Source organism: Engraulis encrasicolus, chromosome 4 (genome assembly GCF_034702125.1).
Source record: "Engraulis encrasicolus isolate BLACKSEA-1 chromosome 4, IST_EnEncr_1.0, whole genome shotgun sequence".
In the NCBI taxonomy this organism is placed as follows: domain Eukaryota; kingdom Metazoa; phylum Chordata; class Actinopteri; order Clupeiformes; family Engraulidae; genus Engraulis; species Engraulis encrasicolus.
This window is the reverse complement of record NC_085860.1, coordinates 52,037,872-52,058,038: the sequence shown is the minus strand read 5'-3', so window position 1 is coordinate 52,058,038 and position 20,167 is coordinate 52,037,872. Positions and strand designations below refer to the sequence as shown.

The 20,167-nt window shown below is 42.8% G+C and overlaps 1 protein-coding gene across 1 annotated transcript in view; it reads left to right on the top strand.

The window, feature by feature from the left end:
- gan (gigaxonin) overlaps positions 1-20,167 on the top strand; it is a 33,919-nt gene that overhangs the window by 8,840 nt on the left and 4,912 nt on the right. The window contains exons 5-10 of the mRNA XM_063197684.1: positions 705-826; positions 3,072-3,184; positions 7,428-7,577; positions 9,606-9,742; positions 12,554-12,688; positions 19,245-19,354. Of these exons, the coding sequence (XP_063053754.1) occupies positions 705-826; positions 3,072-3,184; positions 7,428-7,577; positions 9,606-9,742; positions 12,554-12,688; positions 19,245-19,354 (767 nt within the window). The remainder of the gene's footprint in view (positions 1-704; positions 827-3,071; positions 3,185-7,427; positions 7,578-9,605; positions 9,743-12,553; positions 12,689-19,244; positions 19,355-20,167) is intronic.

Here is a 20,167-nt window from a genome sequence, read left to right as displayed (position 1 = left end):
CTGTACAGGTATGTGTGCAGCATATGTACTATGTGGGCCCTGCGTGCGTGTGGTTGTATGTGTGCAGCATATGTACTGTCTGGGCCCTGCGTGTGTGTGCATGTGTGCATATGCACTGTGTGGGCCCTGCGTGTGTGTGTACTGTATGTGTGCAGCATATGTACTGTGTGGGCCCTGCGTGCATGTGTTCTGTGTGTGTGCAGCATATGTACTGAGTGGGCCCTGCGCGTGTGTGTGCCAGGGGTGGAACTTATGTTTTTTCCCCACCAGTCACGGTGGCAGGTAGATTTCAAAATCTACCCGTCACTAGCCATTTTTACCAGTAAAAGTGACTGGTGGGTTGAAAAATGTACCAGTCACCACTGAAATTTACCCGTCATTGGCAAGTGGACGGGTGCTTATTTCCATCCCTGGTGTGTACTGTATGTGTGCATATGTACTGTGTTGGCCCTGCGTGCGTGCCTGCGTGCGTGCGTGCGTGCGTGCGTGCGTGCGTGTGGCTAATTCCTACTTCCTGCCCCCTGTGTTCCACAGCAACCGCCGGCCGCTGGCGGTGGTGCGCTGCATGTGATCTCACTTGTGTCTTTGGATAAATGTATTTGTATGACCCTAAGGTACTTCCATGCCAAAGGGGACCTTTGCATCAGGACTTGAAGTCAAAGGCCTATATTTTGGGCTTAACCTATCTACTATGTGTTCCACAGCAATCGCAGGCCGCTGGCGGTGGTGCGCTGCATGTGCCCGCTGTACGACCCCAACCGGCAGGTCTGGATCGAGCTGGAGCCCATGGGCATCGGGCGCGTCAACCACGGAGTCGTGGCTGCTGGTACACACACACACACACATGCAGTACACACACACACACATGCAGTACACACACACATACACATGCAGTACACACACACATGCAGTACACACACACACACACACACACACACACACACACACACACACACACACACACGCAGTACACACACACACATGCAGTACACACACACACATGCAGTACACACACACACACACACAACACATGCAGTACACACACACATGCAGTACACACACACATGCAGACAGACAGACAGACAGAGGTAGACACACACACACACACATGCAGTACACACACACAGACAGACAGACAGAGGTAGACACATACACACACATGCAGACAGACAGACAGACAGACTGGTATGCAAGCAGATAGACATGCAGACGGATAGACTGGCAGACAGACAGGCAGACCGGCAGAGAGATTGACCTACAGAAAGATATGTAGATGGTCAGACCTCCTGTTGTCAGATACAATATGAACTATACCTATAGCCTATACCTTTTTAGAACAAGCAGAGACTTGCAATGCAATTACTCTAAAGACCATCATCACCCAGTTGCTGCTGCTGCTCACCTCACCTCAACTCACCTAAAAGCTGCTGCAAACATAGCTAGTCGGCATGTCAGTTTAGCCAGTCATTTCACAAGACATGTGTTTACCCCCCGTCACCCCTTCCTTGGAGTTCTGACCCTGTCAGCCCTAGCCATTGCATTTGTTTAGAAATGTCCAACTCATTCAGTCAAGATTTGATTTAGGTTCTTGTTTTCCCATGTACAGATGTGTATTGTTGTTCCATGTCATCTTGTATTCTCCCAGGGCTGTTGCTAAGCAGTCCCATATTGCCGACTGCCAAAACATGTTGGGCTGCAGCAAAATGGAAACATTGCAACACGTTTGGATAAATAAACACGTTTTAAATGTTTGTCAACCAGCAGGAATACACACTGGAAAAGTCAGAGGGGGTCACACTTGTATTATGGTGTGATGTCCGATACAGTAATGTGTAGGGTTGGGCGATATGGAAAAAAAAAACAATATCACGATATGGATTACTTTATGTAAGGGTTAACGTTCGGCGAGAAGGTCGCTACCGTGGAATAGCAGCACGACAGAGAGAATCTTTAGACCCCGACGCGGAGCGGAGGGGTCTTGTTCTCTCTGAAGTGCTGCTATTCCACAAAGCGACCGACTCGCCGAAAGTTAACCCGCTTATTATATGGATATACTTAAATGATTCACACATGGCGGGGACATTTCTTTAGGCCTGTTTAATGTTAAGATTGTTGCTGCGCAAAACAAAACAATGCCGTTGTGGAACACCGCTAGGCAACAGCTAGCCAGGACAACAGGTGTTGAATATCACAGCAGCTGATTAGAGTATTGTTGAAAAGTCGCTTTAGCAGTGAAAAGTCTTGTTGCCATTGACAGCGGTCTGTTATAGACCAACCCGTCCGTTATCGAAAAATAACAGACGTGCGAACGTTGGGGAGCCCCGTTGAAATGAATGGAGCATTCGACCGATGACGTCACACCATATAATAAATCACGATAACGATATATATCATGATATAGCACAATTACATACATTTTCAGATATTCTCTTTATTTGCTCTTTATTTTTTCATGTCGCAAAACAACCTTTCTTTAAAATGGATCTTTTTATTTTTATTTTTATTTTTACAGTTACATTAACTTATAGTGTGTATTGTGACAACAATTAAATGATATTAAATTGTATAAAATTGATAAAATTACTATCACGATATAAACGATATAGGAGAAAGGGCACGATATACACTTTTATATCACGATAACGATATATATCGTCATATTGCCCAGCCCTAGTGATGTGCGGAGGTTTTTGGCCCCCTTAGTGAGAAGATGCCGAGACTCGGCCGGTATGTTCTACTCAGCCTTTCACGCTGACCGCGTTGGTATGGGCGCGCGGCCAATCCTGTCCAATTTTTACATTCTGAAAATGTGAAGTGTGCAAAATATGCAAAAAAGTAAACAATCAGTAAGGGGGCAAAAAAAACCTTCTGCACAGCACTGTATCTTATGTGTGCATACTTTTAGCCATGGCATATCCATTTACAGCACCTGCTCAGGGCTTTGTGGAGTGCGGTAACTCTCTGTCCTCACCTGTGTGTGTGTGTGTGTATGTGTGTGTGCGCGCGCATGTGCGCGTGCATGTGTGTGTGTGTGTGTGTGTATGATTGTGTGCGTGCGTGTGTGTACTCAGAGGGCTGCCTGTTTGCGGTTGGAGGGATGGATGAGACCAAGGCTATTCTGAGCAGTGGAGAGAAGTACGACCCAGAGCTCAACGAATGGAGCCCCATCCCACCCATGAAATACGTAAGACTTCAAAACAGTTGATGTGTTCAGTGTTTTATTGTATACACTCACCGTCCACTTTATAAGGTGCACCTTCCCAACTGCTCATTGACACAAATTTCTAATCAGCCAATCACATGGCCGCAACTCGATGCATTAAGGCGTGTAGACATGGTCAAGAAGACGATCTGATCCAGTTCCAATCGAGCATCAGAATGGGGGAGAAAGGCAGGGCTGATAGTATTCAGGCTCCATGCCTGATTTCAGGCTTGACAGAGTTTGCAAAAATAAAAACATTGATAATAATTAGCCATTAGGTTATTCTTATCTCAGAAAGTGTTACAGGTTCAGAGTTTTCTTCTACTATCATGCTTGAATAATGGTCATTCACAGGCTATTAAATGTTTGAATAATGTGTCAAAATAGGACTACGTTACGTCACTATGCAGTATCTTGTCATCGTCATTAGAGCAGGGGAAAAATTTCAGGCTCAGGATTTTTTTTCACTATCACCCCTGGAAAGGTGATTTAAGTGACTTTGAACATGGCATGGTTGTTGGTACCGGATGGGCTTGGTTTCAGAAACGGTTTATCTACTTGGATATTCACACACAAACATCTGTACTGTTTATAATATTGACCCTGGTCAGAAAAGTGGTCAGTGTACAAGTGTACTTTAATGGTGGTCAGTGTACAAGTGTACTTTAATGGTGGTCAGTGTACAAGTGTACTTTAATGGTGGTCTGTGTACAAGTTCAGCACAGAAGTTTGAAATTGCGTAATGAAACAGTTAAAGAGGAGACCCAATAGTGCCGTTGTTACGACAACGATGAGCTACCAATCAGATGAGCTACTATAGACCAAAGAGGCTTGAGATAAGAGGGATTACTCACGTCATAACAGCGTAGTACAAAATGATGGCGAGGGGAGCACGGAAATGTTCTTCTTCTACGGTCAGTATTGGAAGCATCAGGGAAGCATGCAATGACACTTCCGCGAGGGTCGTAGTGTGGAACAGGTCATAGGACAGCGTGAATGTTTGTCCTTAATTACCCCCAGCAATTACTGCTGACCAACAGCTGCCGTTAATTTGGCCACAAATTATCCATCATGTTGTCGCCCCCACTGACCATGCGCAAGGGAGTACGGAAATTGTATCCATCGCACCCACTGACCAATGACCATGCGCAAGGGAGTTAATTTTCCATCCACTCGTGTACTCGGGCAACGCCCCCGTACTACACCGTGGCCAATGCATTTCCCCCCCGAGAGATTGTTCTTCTGTTGAGTTTCTTTGCTATAGACTGATGTAAACCTAGTCCAACCCAACCCTGTAATGTGTTGAAGATGCTTGGTAGATCAACGCGACAGGTAGCTCATATTGCCCCGACATGTTCTTACACATATGTGAAAGAAGTAACAAGTTACACCTCACACGACTCTAGACACAGGGAAAGGTGGGAGCCCATTAATTGTTGGTCGTCAAGACTTCAATTTGACCGGCCAGTGGTCTAACGGTAGGGCACGCGTCTACTATGTCCTTTGTCCGGGTCCTTTGCCAGCCCTTCCCCATCTCTCTCTCTGCCCACTCGCTTCCTGTCACCATCTTCATTGTACTATCATAAATAAAGTAAAAAAGACCACAAAGAAATCTCTTAAAGACTGAAATTTTGACCATAACTCACGAGTCACTTTTGGTTAAAAACACAGAAATGCAGCAGGGATGTGCTCTGCGTCATAAAAGATATTATCGTTATCGCTGGCGGTCTGCAAGGCACTTTATGTCCATCTGTTTGATTTTGTAACGGTGCACATTTGTACACTAGTCGTCCACTAGGGGCAGTACGTGCATGGAGTCGTTATGAAATTGGCCACAACATGGCTGCCTGCAGTACAGTGGCTATTATTACGTTATAGAACGTCTTATTTGCTTATAGTGTAGAGTTATTGCATTGGTACTGAATTACTTTTATTTGTTTATTTTTGCTTCATCAGAGAAGTGATCACACTGTGTCAGGCTCAGGCAACATATTTCTGCGTCCTCTTAAATCTTTCATGAAAAACTGCCCACGTCTACCACCAGATGTCAGTAATGGGCTGCATAATTGACTTCCACGTCTGTGTAAGAGCACCAGTGTTTCTTACCACTAGCAGCTCCTCCTCTACTCTAGCCTGGAAAACCAGCGCCAACTGCTGGACGGCAAAATGTTTTGCCTGCAGTTGATATTAGACATCCAATCCATTTAGGCTGGTTTATCAGGCTACCTCTACTCGGCAGCGGTGCCTTGAAGGCCCTAACTAATCCTTCACTTACCAGTAAAGTCAACCCGAAAGGTAATCTTCAACCTAACCCCAAACCTTAAAGGTGCACTTGTGCTGGATGCAATGATGCTGCTCATTGAAACTGTGCTGCCTATACATGGGTTCTCAATGTTTGTTTTCCCCTGGCCGCGCAACCCTGCCTGTGCACAGCTCAATCTCTGATTGGTGGAAACCGCTGTCGGTTAAACAATTAGCTCACGTGGTTGGCTGCCAGTGTCTTGCTCCTCCTCCTCATAACATTGTGTTTACAAACACTGCGAACCCATGTATTACCAAATGTAATCTTTTCATGAATATTTAAAGTGAAAGTGAAAGCCCATTGGGAAACTCCAACTCCCATTGTCATTGTGACACAGCACTCCACAGCACACAAGTGAACCCTGCACACTGCACACAACGAAATTGCATTTATGCCTCACCCGTGCAAGGGGGCAGCCCTCAGTGGCGCCCCATGGGGAGCAGTGCGGTGGGACGGTACCATGCTCAGGGTACCTCAGTCATGGAGGAGGATGGGGGAGAGCACTGGTTGATTACTCCCCCCACCAACCTGGCGGGTCGGGAGTTGAACCGGCAACCTCTGGGATGCAAGTCTGATGCCCTAACCGCTCACCCATGACTGCCCTAACTACATTACTAAGTATTAGACTATTTGCTAGTATGACCAAAGTACATTTTGCAGCTAAACATGTTTGCAGGTTAACATTTGTATTTCTGCAAATTAAAAATGTCAGTCATGGAGAAGATACACCTTTTCATGTATAGAAAGTGCAATTTTCCCAGTCATAATATGATGAATACATAGGATTTGATGGTGGTGGTTAGTATTTGTGAACGAGGTAACGTTTGTGAATGGACAGCATCAATCCTGGAAAGAAACTACTACAAATATTACACAGTGCACTTTTAACCCTAAACCTTGGATGGTGTGCCTGGCAGGCACCTGGCCTTAAAGGGACACTGTGCAGGAAATGGTCCAAAAGGGTACTGCAACTATGCTGCTCATTGAAACTGGGCTGCCAATTGCCAAATTTGATCTTTACATGAAAGTTTTCTAAGTAGAATTTGATGGTGGGTGGTAGGTATTCATGAAAAAGGTAATATTAGTGAATGGGCAGCATGAATTCTGGAAATAAACAGCTAAAAATCTCCTCTAACACTTTAAAGGAATCATTCAACTCAACTCACTTCAACTTTGTCGTCACAGAACAGAAGGGCAATTGATTGATGTGATAAACACACGTCTATAGACAACTGATAACAAGCCATAACAGACAATGTGATTATGAAATAGGTCAAAGGGATTATAAATAAGGTTATATAATAAAAACATCATACAGTGCCATAAATAACACCAAAGAGCAATCTCCTGATCTGTCACGGTATCATGTGACCCGGTAATCACCTATTTCACCTCCTGGGACGGTATACGAACGTCAAAGTGAACCTGAAGAAGCGCAAGCATAACGCGTTGTTGTTCACAAAATAAAAAAAGCAGCAAAATTAAGTCCACCAGTGTGTGGTGATTCTTCCTTTTTTCCTGGAACACCAAAGAGCAAATCAAGTGATTAGTTGAAGATTTAAAATCAAGTGGTCAATCGAAGTTTAACAAGGAAATGGCATCGTGTGTGTGTGTGTGTGTGTGTGTGTGTGTGTGTGTGTGTGTGTGTGTGTGTGTGTGTGTGTGTGTGTGTGTGTGTGTGTGTGTGTGTGTGTGTGTGTGTGTGTGAGACGGAGGTGCCACATGTATCCTTAAGACACTCAGTGCGCAGTTTCTTTTAGTTTTGTGTAAACTCCTATGAAATGTGGCTTGTGCTATGATAAATGTCTGTCTGTCAATCCAAATAAAGAAGTAAACTGTGTGTGTGTGTGTGTGTGTGTGTGTGTGTGTGTGTGTGTGTGTGTGTGTGTGCGTGCGTGCGTGCGTGCGTGCGTGTGTCCTCAGGCGCGTCAGAACTTTGGGATAGTGGAGCTGGATGGCCTGGTGTACGTGCTCGGAGGCGAGAATGAGGACTGTGAGCTTCTGATGATGGAGGCCTACGACCCGCATATTAAAACATGGACCAGTCTACCTGATATGACGATGGTTCGGAAGGTGTGTGTATCTCTCTCTCTCTTTCACTCACTCACTCACTCACTCACTCACTCACTCACTCACTCACTCACTCACTCACTCACTCACTCACTCACTCACTCACTCACTCACTCACTCACTCACTCACTCACTCTCACACACACACACACATGCACATATACACATACAATACAATGCATACTAATACTGCATGCACACAGTTAATACATATATACGTACATACAGTACATGCATACATACAGCAGAAATATATGCTGCATACATACATGGTACACACATACATTTTACATTCATACATTATGGACGTACAGTACAGTATGCTGGCAAGCTGAATCAAAAAATGATTTCTAAAGAATGATGAATAATACTGTGTGTGAGATCAGCTAGTGGTAACAAGTCACCATAAATCACCCATTCAGACAGAGATGCGATGGACAGAGATGCAAAGGAGATGCAATCATTATTATCGTATCTTTTTTCCCCCCCATTTGCCCTAGTACTCATCCAGTTCTCTTGACATCATTCAAAGGCCTTAACATCATGATGGCACATGAGTTATTGTGTGAGCTGGGAAAAGCTTGTGTGCTGCTGGGAATAGAAACAGACGAGAAACAGTGATTCAACTGTGTTGTCGGTAAAGTGGTGGTGACACTTCCTGGTAATGCTTTTTTAGGATAGAAATTTACATTTATGTGTCTTTTTGCCACAAAAAACAGAGTTACTGCGTTCTTGGCTGGTATTACTGCCACAAAGTGGAGTTACTGCAGGAGTTACTGCGTTCTTTAGTCTACTCCCAAACCATTCCCATTGGAGAGTGCAGCAGTAACTCACCGACTTACTGCGTTTTTGTTTTGCACGACGTAACCTTTAATTCAACACCGCAATAACTTTTTTTTGGTCATTTTTGCACTTTCAAAATGAGTTTTCTCCAAAACGGGACGGTGTTGGACCACCATTTTTGACACAAGACAAATGAGGTAGTTTAAAATCCATTTCCGATATGATTTTTTTTTCAACCATTTTGAGTTACTGCGTTCTTGTTTTGCACGGCAGTATACGTGCAGTTATATATACAGTGCAATTACATCCATTCACAAGTTCATTCACAACTTCACAGGTCTATTTTCCTCACTGTTTCCAGGGACTATTCCAAACTGTTCTGTTGTAGGTCTGTTAGCGCATTAGGTCCGACCCCCTATGGGCGGGGTTGAAAGGGTTGGGAAAAGGCTTGTAGTCTCTACAGAAATCCACCTCTCTTACACTTCCTCCTACAATGATGCAAAATGATGATTTTTACCTCATAAGAGGTGAATACGGATTTCTCCTGTCTCAGGGGGAATTGAGAGAGTGTTGCACAACCATTCAAAAGTATGACTGGGTGTCTAGCAATGGAAAGCCTAATGCAAATGGGTGGAGTGTCCCTTTAACAAAATGACACCTGTGGGTGATCTATCAGCAGACTCACCACTTCCTGTAGTAGGATGACATAGCCAAGTTAATCACTTAAAGGGGTATGCCACTATTTTGGGGCTTAATACAGTTCAAATCGTTGGCTGGGGTTTATAAAGGTGATAAAGTGTTTTATTTTTCATATTAAGCGTTGTCTTGCTTTAAGACAAGTTAAAAGAGGGAATATGTCGCTAAGCTAGTGAAAGTCAATGGATCCGTGTAGCATTGTAGCTTTTAACCCTAAACCTAACCCTAACCTTAACCCTAACCCTAAACCTAACCCTAACCTTAAATCGCTTGTTTGAAATGTTTGATTACCATGTGAAGTACCGAGAGGGCGTCAAACTAATGGGTCCCACTTTCACTAGCTAAGCTTAGCTACACATACTCCCTCTTTTAACTTGTCTTAAAGCAAGACAACGCTTAACATGAAAAGTAAGACATTTTACCACCTTTATAAACCCTGGCCAACAATTTGAACTGTATTAAGCCCCAAAATAGTGGCATACCCCTTTAACCATGTTCTTGGAACTGCCCACCTGCTCTATTGTGTGCTGACATCCTTCTTCTTGTGTTCAGATCGGCTGCTACGCGGCGATGAGGAAGAAGATCTACGCCATGGGCGGGGGCTCTTACGGGAAGCTGTACGACTCTGTGGAGTGCTACGACCCCAAGCTGCAGCAGTGGACGGCCCTGTGCCCTCTCAAGGAACGAAGGTGAAGAAGAGAGAGAGGGGGGGGGAGACAGAGACACACACACACACAAACACACACACAAACACGCAAACAGATCTTCTGTAAATGTTCACACTTTTGTTTTGTTATTTGTATGCTTTGGCAACATTGCATCATTACAGTCATGCTAATAAAGCACAATTTGAATTGAATTTGTGAGAGAGAGAGAGAGAGAGAGAGAGAGAGAGAGAGAGAGAGAGAGAGAGAGAGAGAGAGAGAGAGAGAGAGAGAGAGAGAGAGAGAGAGAGAGAGAGAGAGAGAGAGAGAGAGAGAGAGAGAGAGATTGATTGATTGCTTTATTGACAACACATCAGTTTCTCCCTATAGAAGCACTGTTCTTCCTGTGGTCAAAACAAATCCATACATTATTTTACATTTTTCTCTTTTCGAGAGAGAGAGAGAGAGAGAGAGAGAGAGAGAGAGAGAGAGAGAGAGAGAGAGAGAGAGAGAGAGAGAGAGCACTTAAAAGCAGCTATCTAACTTCTAACATGCACAACTCCTCAAAGCCCCATAATGTGCAATGGACCAATAGTGGAATGCTGTAGCACTGATCTACACACTAGTGACTTGACTCTGTCATGGTCTTTGGTAATATATTACGCCATTACGCCATTGTTGCCATTGTTGCCATTCTAGTAGAACATATAAGACGACGCTTGTCAGGTGGATGAGGCAAGTCTGTTGTTGTAGAGGGCCATCATACGTGTGAGGCCTATTACGTGTGTTACGAGAAGCAGATTCTGAGTAGTCCCTCCTCTGCTCTCTTGTGGGTGATGATGGGAATGACATAACAACCGTATTTGCAACACAATGAATGACATGCATACTTGTAACGCTGGAAGTTACCCAGTCAGCATTCGGGTTATTGTGTGTGTGTCACTTGCCTTGCGTATGTCGAAATGAAAGATGCATCTCCATTTCAACAAGTCCTCACTGGCCCCCTGTGTACACTGGAAACAAAGGAAGTGCTGTTGCCGTGTTATGCGTGTCAGCCATTGTGTGATGCGTCGGCACTGGGAGTGAGTCATTACTGTTATCGTTATGAAACTGACAACGACTGACGAGTGTTTTGATTCATAGAACGGCAGCGGAACAGGATCGTGTCTTTTCCAGAAAAAATCACCAATTCCGATTTCTCCTGTTGACGCAGTCACTCCATGATGTCAGACGCATTATTATTAACATACATGTACGCAGGGCTGCTGACATCTTTCGCTGGGCCCAGGACAAATTAATCTGAAAGCCCCCCCCCAGCCCAATACATACAATGTCACGAGGACCCAATTCTGGGCCCTACTTCTCCCTGGGCCCGGGACAATTGACCCCGTTGTCCCCCCCCTTGTCAGCTTCCCTGCATGTACGTATGACTGATCCAACTCCATGGAAATCATGAAGGTTTTTTTTTACGACTTAGATACTAGTGAAGTGCATAATGTATGCTTACATGCCCTGCTGAAGGGCACGTCAACCTCGAAACAGAATGCAGAAGAGTAGTTGCTTTCTCCCCCTCCCCCGTTCTTCCTTATAGGGGGCAGTATTCGAACCTGCAACCTTGTGGTGGTGACACTTCCTGGTAATGCTTTTTTAGGATAGAAATTTAATGCACACAAAAAAACCCCGAAAAAACAACATTTATGTGTCTTTTTGCCACAAAAAAAGAGAGTTACTGCGTTCTTGGCTGGTATTACTGCCACAAAATGGAGTTACTGCAGGAGTTACTGCAGGAGTTACTGCGTTCTTGGCTAGTATTACTGTCTACTCCCAAAGTAGTTGCTTTCTCCCCCTTCCACGGCCGCGTTCTTCCTTATAGGGGCAGTATTCGAACCTGCAACCCTGCAAGCCCAAGCCCAGAGTGTGACGCCTGGGCCAGAGCCACCCAGCCTCTTAGTTATTTCCCAACGCACATCTTTATTTAGATGTGGCTTCTGATTTATTTATTTTTTTTAAATGGTGGAATTTCTGGTGCAATGGAGTGCCATTGCCTTGTACACTCGTCTTACCACAAGAAAATGGTCTATTGTCTAAGCCCAGTTAATTACAATTTATGTTCATCTTTTAAAATCTTAAAATACACGTCTACTCCCTTTCAATTGCTGCTTACACTTGTTTCAGGATAAACAGATCAGAACTCAGCAGCAACACAGATTATGTACAGCAGTTCAGGCATAGACATGCATTTGGACTAGCAGCAATGGAATTGTGGTCCGTGGTAGCAACTATCCTTTTTTTTAAAGTAATGTTATGAGCTATTTAACTTAATTGCTATTCTTAAGTGAAGATCATGGAAGGAGAGTGGGAGAGAAGGACAGGGATAGGGTTGGAAAATGACCCATTCATTGTAAGTCAAGTTAACGCTGTTGGTGCTTTTTTCAATGAATGGCAAGTGGAGGAACGGAAGTGCTTCGGAATGATTTGATGTTTTTCAGGTGCCCTCTAGTCCAGAATAATATTTCCGAGCCACCACAACCCGTATGGACCCGACCGTCTCTGTTTGTTTTCAAACAGAGTCAGTTTTTTTCAGTCAGTTTTTTTAATCGTCATCCATACCCGGGAGAAAGAAAGGCAACAGTGTGTGAGTCTGTGAGCAACTGCACATCTGGTGTGTACTATATATGTACGTATACTATATTATAAATATTTTGTGTGTGTGTGTGTCTGTGTGTGTGTGTGTGTGTGTGTGTGTATGTGTGTGTGTGTGTATACATGTGTGTGTGTGTGCGTGTGCGTGTGTGGGGGTGTGTGTGTGTGTGTGTGTGTGTGTGTGTGTGTGTGTGTGTGTGTGTGTGTCTTCAGGTTCGGCTCAGTTGCCTGCGGAGTGGGCCAGGAGCTGTATGTGTTTGGGGGCGTCAGGAGCCGCGAAACGGAGAACCCTGAGAACAGCACCATGACGACCTGCAAGTCAGAGTTCTACCATGACGAGATGAAGAGGTGCCTATACTGAGAACATGACGAGTCATCATAACATGACAACATGATCACTCGTGTTGATAACATGACGAGTCATCATAACATGACAACATGATCACTCGTGTTGATAACATGACGAGTCATCATAACATGACAACATGATCACTCGTGTTGATAACATGACGAGTCATCATAACATGACAACATGATCACTCATACTGATAACATGACGAGTCATCATTACATGACAACATGATCACTCGTACTGATAACATGACGAGTCATCATAACATGACAACATGATCACTCGTATTGATAACATGACGAGTCATAACATGACAACATGATCACTCGTGTTGATAACATGACGAGTCATCATAACATGACAACATGATCACTCGTACTGATAACATGACGAGTCATAACATGACAACATGATCACTCATACTGATAACATGACGAGTCATCATAACATGACAACATGATCACTCATACTGATAACATGACGAGTCATCATAACATGACAACATGATCACTCGTGTTGATAACATGACGAGTCATAACATGACAACATGATCACTCGTGTTGATAACATGACGAGTCATAACATGACAACATGATCACTCGTGTTGATAACATGACGAGTCATCATAACATGACAACATGATCACTCGTGTTGATAACATGACGAGTCATCATAACATGACAACATGATCACTCGTGTTGATAACATGACGAGTCATCATAACATGACAACATGATCACTCGTGTTGATAACATGACGAGTCATCATAACATGACAACATGATCACTCGTGTTGATAACATGACGAGTCATCATAACATGACAACATGATCACTCGTGTTGATAACATGACGAGTCATCATAACATGACAACATGATCACTCGTGTTGATAACATGACGAGTCATCATAACATGACAACATGATCACTCGTGTTGATAACATGACGAGTCATCATAACATGACAACATGATCACTCGTACTGATAACATGACGAGTCATCATAACATGACAACATGATCACTCGTGTTGATAACATGACGAGTCATCATAACATGACAACATGATCACTCGTACTGATAACATGACGAGTCATCATAACATGACAACATGATCACTCGTACTGATAACATGACGAGTCATAACATGACAACATGATCAATCGTGTTGATAACATGACGAGTCATCATAACATGACGAGTCATAACATGACAACATGATCACTCGTGTTGATAACATGACGAGTCATAACATGACAACATGATCACTCGTGTTGATAACATGACGAGTCATCATAACATGACAACATGATCACTCGTGTTGATAACATGACGAGTCATCATAACATGACAACATGATCACTCGTGTTGATAACATGACGAGTCATCATAACATGACAACATGATCACTCGTGTTGATAACATGACGAGTCATCATAACATGACAACATGATCACTCGTGTTGATAACATGACGAGTCATCATAACATGACAACATGATCACTCGTACTGATAACATGACGAGTCATAACATGACAACATGATCACTCGTGTTGATAACATGACGAGTCATAACATGACAACATGATCACTCGTGTTGATAACATGACGAGTCATCATAACATGACAACATGATCACTCGTGTTGATAACATGACGAGTCATCATAACATGACAACATGATCACTCGTGTTGATAACATGACGAGTCATCATAACATGACAACATGATCACTCGTGTTGATAACATGATCACTCATATTGATAACATGATCACTCGTGTTGATAACATGACGAGTCATCATAACATGACAACATGATCACTCGTGTTGATAACATGACGAGTCATCATAACATGACAACATGATCACTCGTGTTGATAACATGACGAGTCATCATAACATGACAACATGATCACTCGTGTTGATAACATGACGAGTCATAACATGACAACATGATCACTCGTGTTGATAACATGACGAGTCATAACATGACAACATGATCACTCGTGTTGATAACATGATCACTCATATTGATAACATGATGAGTCATCATAACATGACAACATGATCACTCGTGTTGATAACATGACGAGTCATAACATGATAACTAATATTGATAACATGATAACTAATATTGATAACATGATAACTAATATTGATAACATGAACACTCATATTGATAACATCATAACTCATATTGATAATAGTGCCTCATTATGGGCTTAGAGCAAAACGCAATATTTACTGATGACTTTAGGGCAGTGGTTCCTAAACCTTTTTTTCCCAGAGATATGTTTTTGGGGCTTTTTTACGCTCTTATTGGTGGGACAGTCTGAGAGAGTGACTGGAAAGCAGTGGGATAGAGATATGGGGAAGAATCGAGAAACGACCTCGGGTTCCCGGTGTAATGCTACGACACCTTAGCCATTGGAGCTATGGCAACCCCCCCTTCCTACCAAACCTTTTCTCCTTGGACCCCACCCCCTTATATTCAGTTTTTTTTTTAATTCACTGGAAAAGTAATAACCATACAAGAGAACACTCTTACTAACCAATTTAGAGAATTATGTCAACTGTTAACTGCTGTATTACCGTTTTTGTGCAGTCATTTTAGTCCGCGACTCCCCTGCCCTGGGAATTGCGACCCCCAGTTTGGGAACCTCTACTGTAGTAGGGAGTAGCTTGCTTTTTTGGGGGGGATCTTTTTTACTTTTTTACTTTTTTATTTATGATAGGACAGTGAAGGTGGTGACAGGAAGCGAATGGGGAGTGAGGGAAAGGGCCGGCAAAGGACCCGGGTCGGGAATCGAACCCGAGTCAGCCGCATGGTAGACGAGTGCCCTACTGTTTGGCCACGGCAGGGCCAGGAGTAGCTCGCTACTGGTGGTATGTCACTGTGGTCCACCATCGCTGTGGTCTGTTTTTGCATTTTCCCTAGGCAACACATTACAAGTTTGAATGTCTTTACGGTCATAACACCGTTATTGTTATGCTCATGTCAATTCAATTCTCAATTCTTTATTTACATCAGACACAAATGTATGGCCTACATCAAAGTGTCTTTAGTGTTAAAGTGATACTGTCCCATTTTTGGGAGTTAGCTTATTTTATACCTCTCCTTGAGTTAAATGATTGGGTTTTACCTTTCTCCTGTACTTTCAACCGTTCTCTGAGTATGGCAGTGCAAATTTTACCTCCATGCTAGCAGTTAACATGGAGCTGGCGGCTGGTCTCAATGGTAAAGCCCTACTATTTAACTCAAGGGAATGAGTAAAATAAGCTTATTTCCAAAAATGGGACAGTATTACTTTAAGTTTTTATTTTCTGAAATGTCTGTCTAAACTGAGTTTAGACTGTCAGTGGACTTGTGCTTCATCTTTGCTTCTTCCTATGAATATCATAGATGTGTCACTGCCATTTATACAAGTGCAGACAAAACTGTTCACTATTTTCTATGACCATGACAACTTCTAAGGAATGTCTCCTCTGAATGTCAGTGTCAGTGCTGACGTAGTGACGACACTCTGCTTTCCTTTGTAACAGTGAGTTATAATATTCCTATGAAGCACCTTTTAGTTTCCTTTCAGTGAAACACACACACACACACACACACACACACACTGGACGTGGGACTCATGGCAACTATTCCAATAGTTGATTCACTGTAACTCATTTCTGGGACAAGCGACTACTAAATGACGACTAAACGCAGTCCTGAAAGGTCAGATACTAACGGCCTGTTTTCAACAGTGCCTCTTTGTCTTGCTCCGCTGCTCCCAACAACATTGATATTATCTCCCTCTGTTGATAGTCTGCTACAGTGCCATGCTAGAAACCTGCACTGCACTGCACTGCACCAGAGATTCTTTAAGTACAGTCCCAGGAAAAAGTTTGTACACACTTTGAAATTTCTTACATATTTGTCAAAATTGATCATAAAACATGGTCAGATCTTCCCGGAAATCTCAAGAAGGAACAACCAGAGTCTGCTTTAATTAATTCCACCCAAACATTTACACGTTATCATATTTGTATTGGTCATAAGGCCATAATATTCACAGGAGAGCAGGGCATAAGTAAGTACACCCTTGCATTAAATAGGCTTTAACCCTCAGTTAGTTGCAATATCCTCGACCAGACTTGTCCTGTAGTTGCAGATCAGATTAACAAAATAATCTGTTTGTATCTTGTCTCACTCTTCTTCAGAGAACTGCCTCTCGTCAGCAAGGTTTGTGGGATGTCTGGAGTGCATAGCTTTCTTGACTTCATGCCATTTAATCTCAATAGTTTTTTGTCAGGGCTTTGACTGGGCTATTTCAGAATGTGTATTTCATTATTATGAAGCCATTCTAAAGTCGATTTGCTTCTAAAGTATGGGTTGTTGTCACATTTCAGGACCCATCCTCTTGTGTGCTTCAACTGTGTGACTGACTTCCTCACGTTTTTTTCTGTAAAATATCACAATAAACTTGAGTTCATTGTTCCAATGATAATAGCAAACTGGCAAGGGCCTGCGGCAGCAAGGTAGCCGCATATAATGATGTTCCCGCCACCATACTCAGAAGAGGAGATGTAACCAAGAATAGCTAAAAATGGGATTCATTCTGCCAATCTAAAATTAATGGGGTTTCTGTCCAAAAAATATTGCTGCACCTTTGAGGTTTGCGAAAAAGCATTTATATGCTTCATATAATTACTGCAAAATATTCTGTAGACCAACGTTGAAACCAAAGTTGAATTGTTCAGGGGAACATACAATGTCATGTTTGGAGGAGAACTGGAGAACCACACCTTCACCAAAACATCATCTCCGCCTTTGAGTATGGTGGCAGGAGCATCATTATATGCGGCTACCTTGCTGCCTCAGGCCCTTTTGAGTTTGCTATCATCAGTGGAACAATGAACTCAGAAGTTTATCGAGATATTTTACAGAAAGAAAGTGAGGTAGTCTGTCACACAGTTGAAGCACACAAGAGGATGGGTGCTGAAATGTGACAACAACCCATACTTTAGAAGCAAATTGACTTTAGAATGGCTTCATAATAATGAAATACACATTCTGGAATAGCCCAGTCAAAGCCCTGACAAAAAACAATTGAGATTATATGGCATGAAGTCAAGAAAGCTATGCACTCCAGACATCCCACAAACCTTGCTGACGAGAGGCAGTTTTCTAAAGAAGAGGGAGACCAGATACATCCAGATTGTTTTGTTAATCTGATCTGCAACTACAGGAAACATCTGGTTGAGGTTATTCCGACTAACTTAGGGTTAAAACCTATTGAATGCAAGGGTGTACTTACTTATGCCTTGCTGTCCTGTGAATGTTTACATCTTATGGCCAATGAAAATATGAAAACTTGTAAATGTTTGGGTTGAATTAATTAAAGCAGACTCTAGTTGTTCCTTCTTGCGATTTCCGGGAAGATCAGACCATGTTTTATGACCAATTTTGACAGAAAGGTAAGAAATTTCAAAGGGTGTACAAACTTTTTCCTGGGACTGTATATAGAGATATGTAATAGGTTGCTATGGGCACCTAACATGACCAGGTTCCGGTCTGCCTAAAGGGGCGTGTCATAATACTCCTAGCATTGAATAGAAAAGTCCTTAGGTCTGCCTAGGTCTGCCTAAAGGTCCCCCCCGCCCCCCCCTTGCAATAATAGAAACCGGAAACAATGGGCCAATGGAACCTCTCTCTCTCTACTCTCTCTGACTGTACTGTACCATACCGAACTGAGAGAATGGTTTTGCTTGACCACTAATAGCCATGGAAACACAGAGCTTCCATTCCCTAACGACGTTGTTTTGGATGAACGCCACGAGAGGAAAGAGGAAAGCGCTCAGAATTCCTGCTGCGATATTTGATATTACACTAATGACATCCAAATAACAAAAGAATTTCTCGTGCGGGTTTTGCGCTCCGCTGCTCAACGGTGTGCTGTACACTTTGTAGCCCGTCGAGGCGAGATGGCTTCTGTCATATCATAACAAACACAGGCCCGGTGACGCGACTCAAAGAAAATACCACTGTAATTTACCGGCTTCGCCACAGAAATGGTAAATCAGCGGTAATTTCACTCTTGTTGTCTCAATAGACTACTTTCATAAACGACTTTGACAACGTAACTGCCTGTGAAAAATGGAATGGTATTTTTCAAAAGGTACAAGACATTGAACATTTACTGACATTTCCCATGGATTTTGGCAATGTAGTGTACGTAGAACATATTTTTTCACATCGTAGATTTTGGGTTCTGTGTCACTCCCTCACATTTTCCCCAAATCGGTGAAAGCTACAGTATTTTAGTAGGTATAAATGATAAAATTGGGAATTACAGTTTAAGGATGTACGGTATAATTGATAGGATTTGGAGTTGTATACTAATATGTATATGTATTACTATATGCTATATACTTGTTTCTTTATTCATTTTTCATTTGATTTAAATCGTGGTAAGTGATTAAATTATGAACCAACTTTTTTGTAAAATTGTGAAGTATGAGATCAATGTTCCCATGCCTGGTTTTCCTTCTCCCTGCATCCCTTCCCAGGTGGATGTTGCTAGACGACCAGAGTCTCTGTGTGACGACCAGCTCGTCGTTTGTGTACGGCGCCATCCCCATTGGCTCCAGCATCTACGTGGTGGGGGACCTGGACACTGGTACGTCACAAATATTAATGTCTACATCAGTGGTGCTCAAACTGTGGTACGTGTACTCACTGAAACTGGTGGTACTTGAGACATCACTGGTGGTACTTGGAAGAATTATTTTTTTTGTGCATTGATTTGAAGGCTGATCAAGTTGTTGCAGTTGAAAATGTCTCTTTGGTCTCACATTTTGTAATATTGAATTGTATGAATCTGAAAACATAATGCAGAATAATACTAGGCAAGCAAGAAATTTAAAAACAAACTTGCACTGAATGTGACCGTAGCTGTTGATGCCATTATGAACCTCTCCTGTATTGACTGGCAAAAGTGAATATGGAAGGCCTTTACTGCGATATTCTAATGTTGGTTGTCAAGGTGGTACTCGGAGAGCTCAATATTTTCTCAGGTGGTACTTCACACAAAAAGTCTTTTCTCTGTTTAGGCTCATCCCTACATTTCACCTGAAAGCCAAATGTCCCTAACCTTGTGTGAACAGTATATCTTTTGAGGGTGACCCGGACACATCTGTATGTCACAAAAAGCCACTACATCAAACAGCTTGGTGTGTGGGCTTGGGATTAGCAGGGCTCCCTTACTAATACACAAGGGCTATGTGGTAAAAGACAATTACCAGCCTCAAGTCAAAACAGTCACTGCTAAGTTCATAATTGTCCCTAAGTTCCTTGTACTGAAGAAAGCATTTTTCATAATGGCAAATTACAGTGTGGTAAAATGACCTCACCTTTGTGACTGGGGGCCATCTCTGTGTACAGACCTGTGTAGAGTGCCACTTCAGTAGCCTGATTATCATCGACCTCCAAA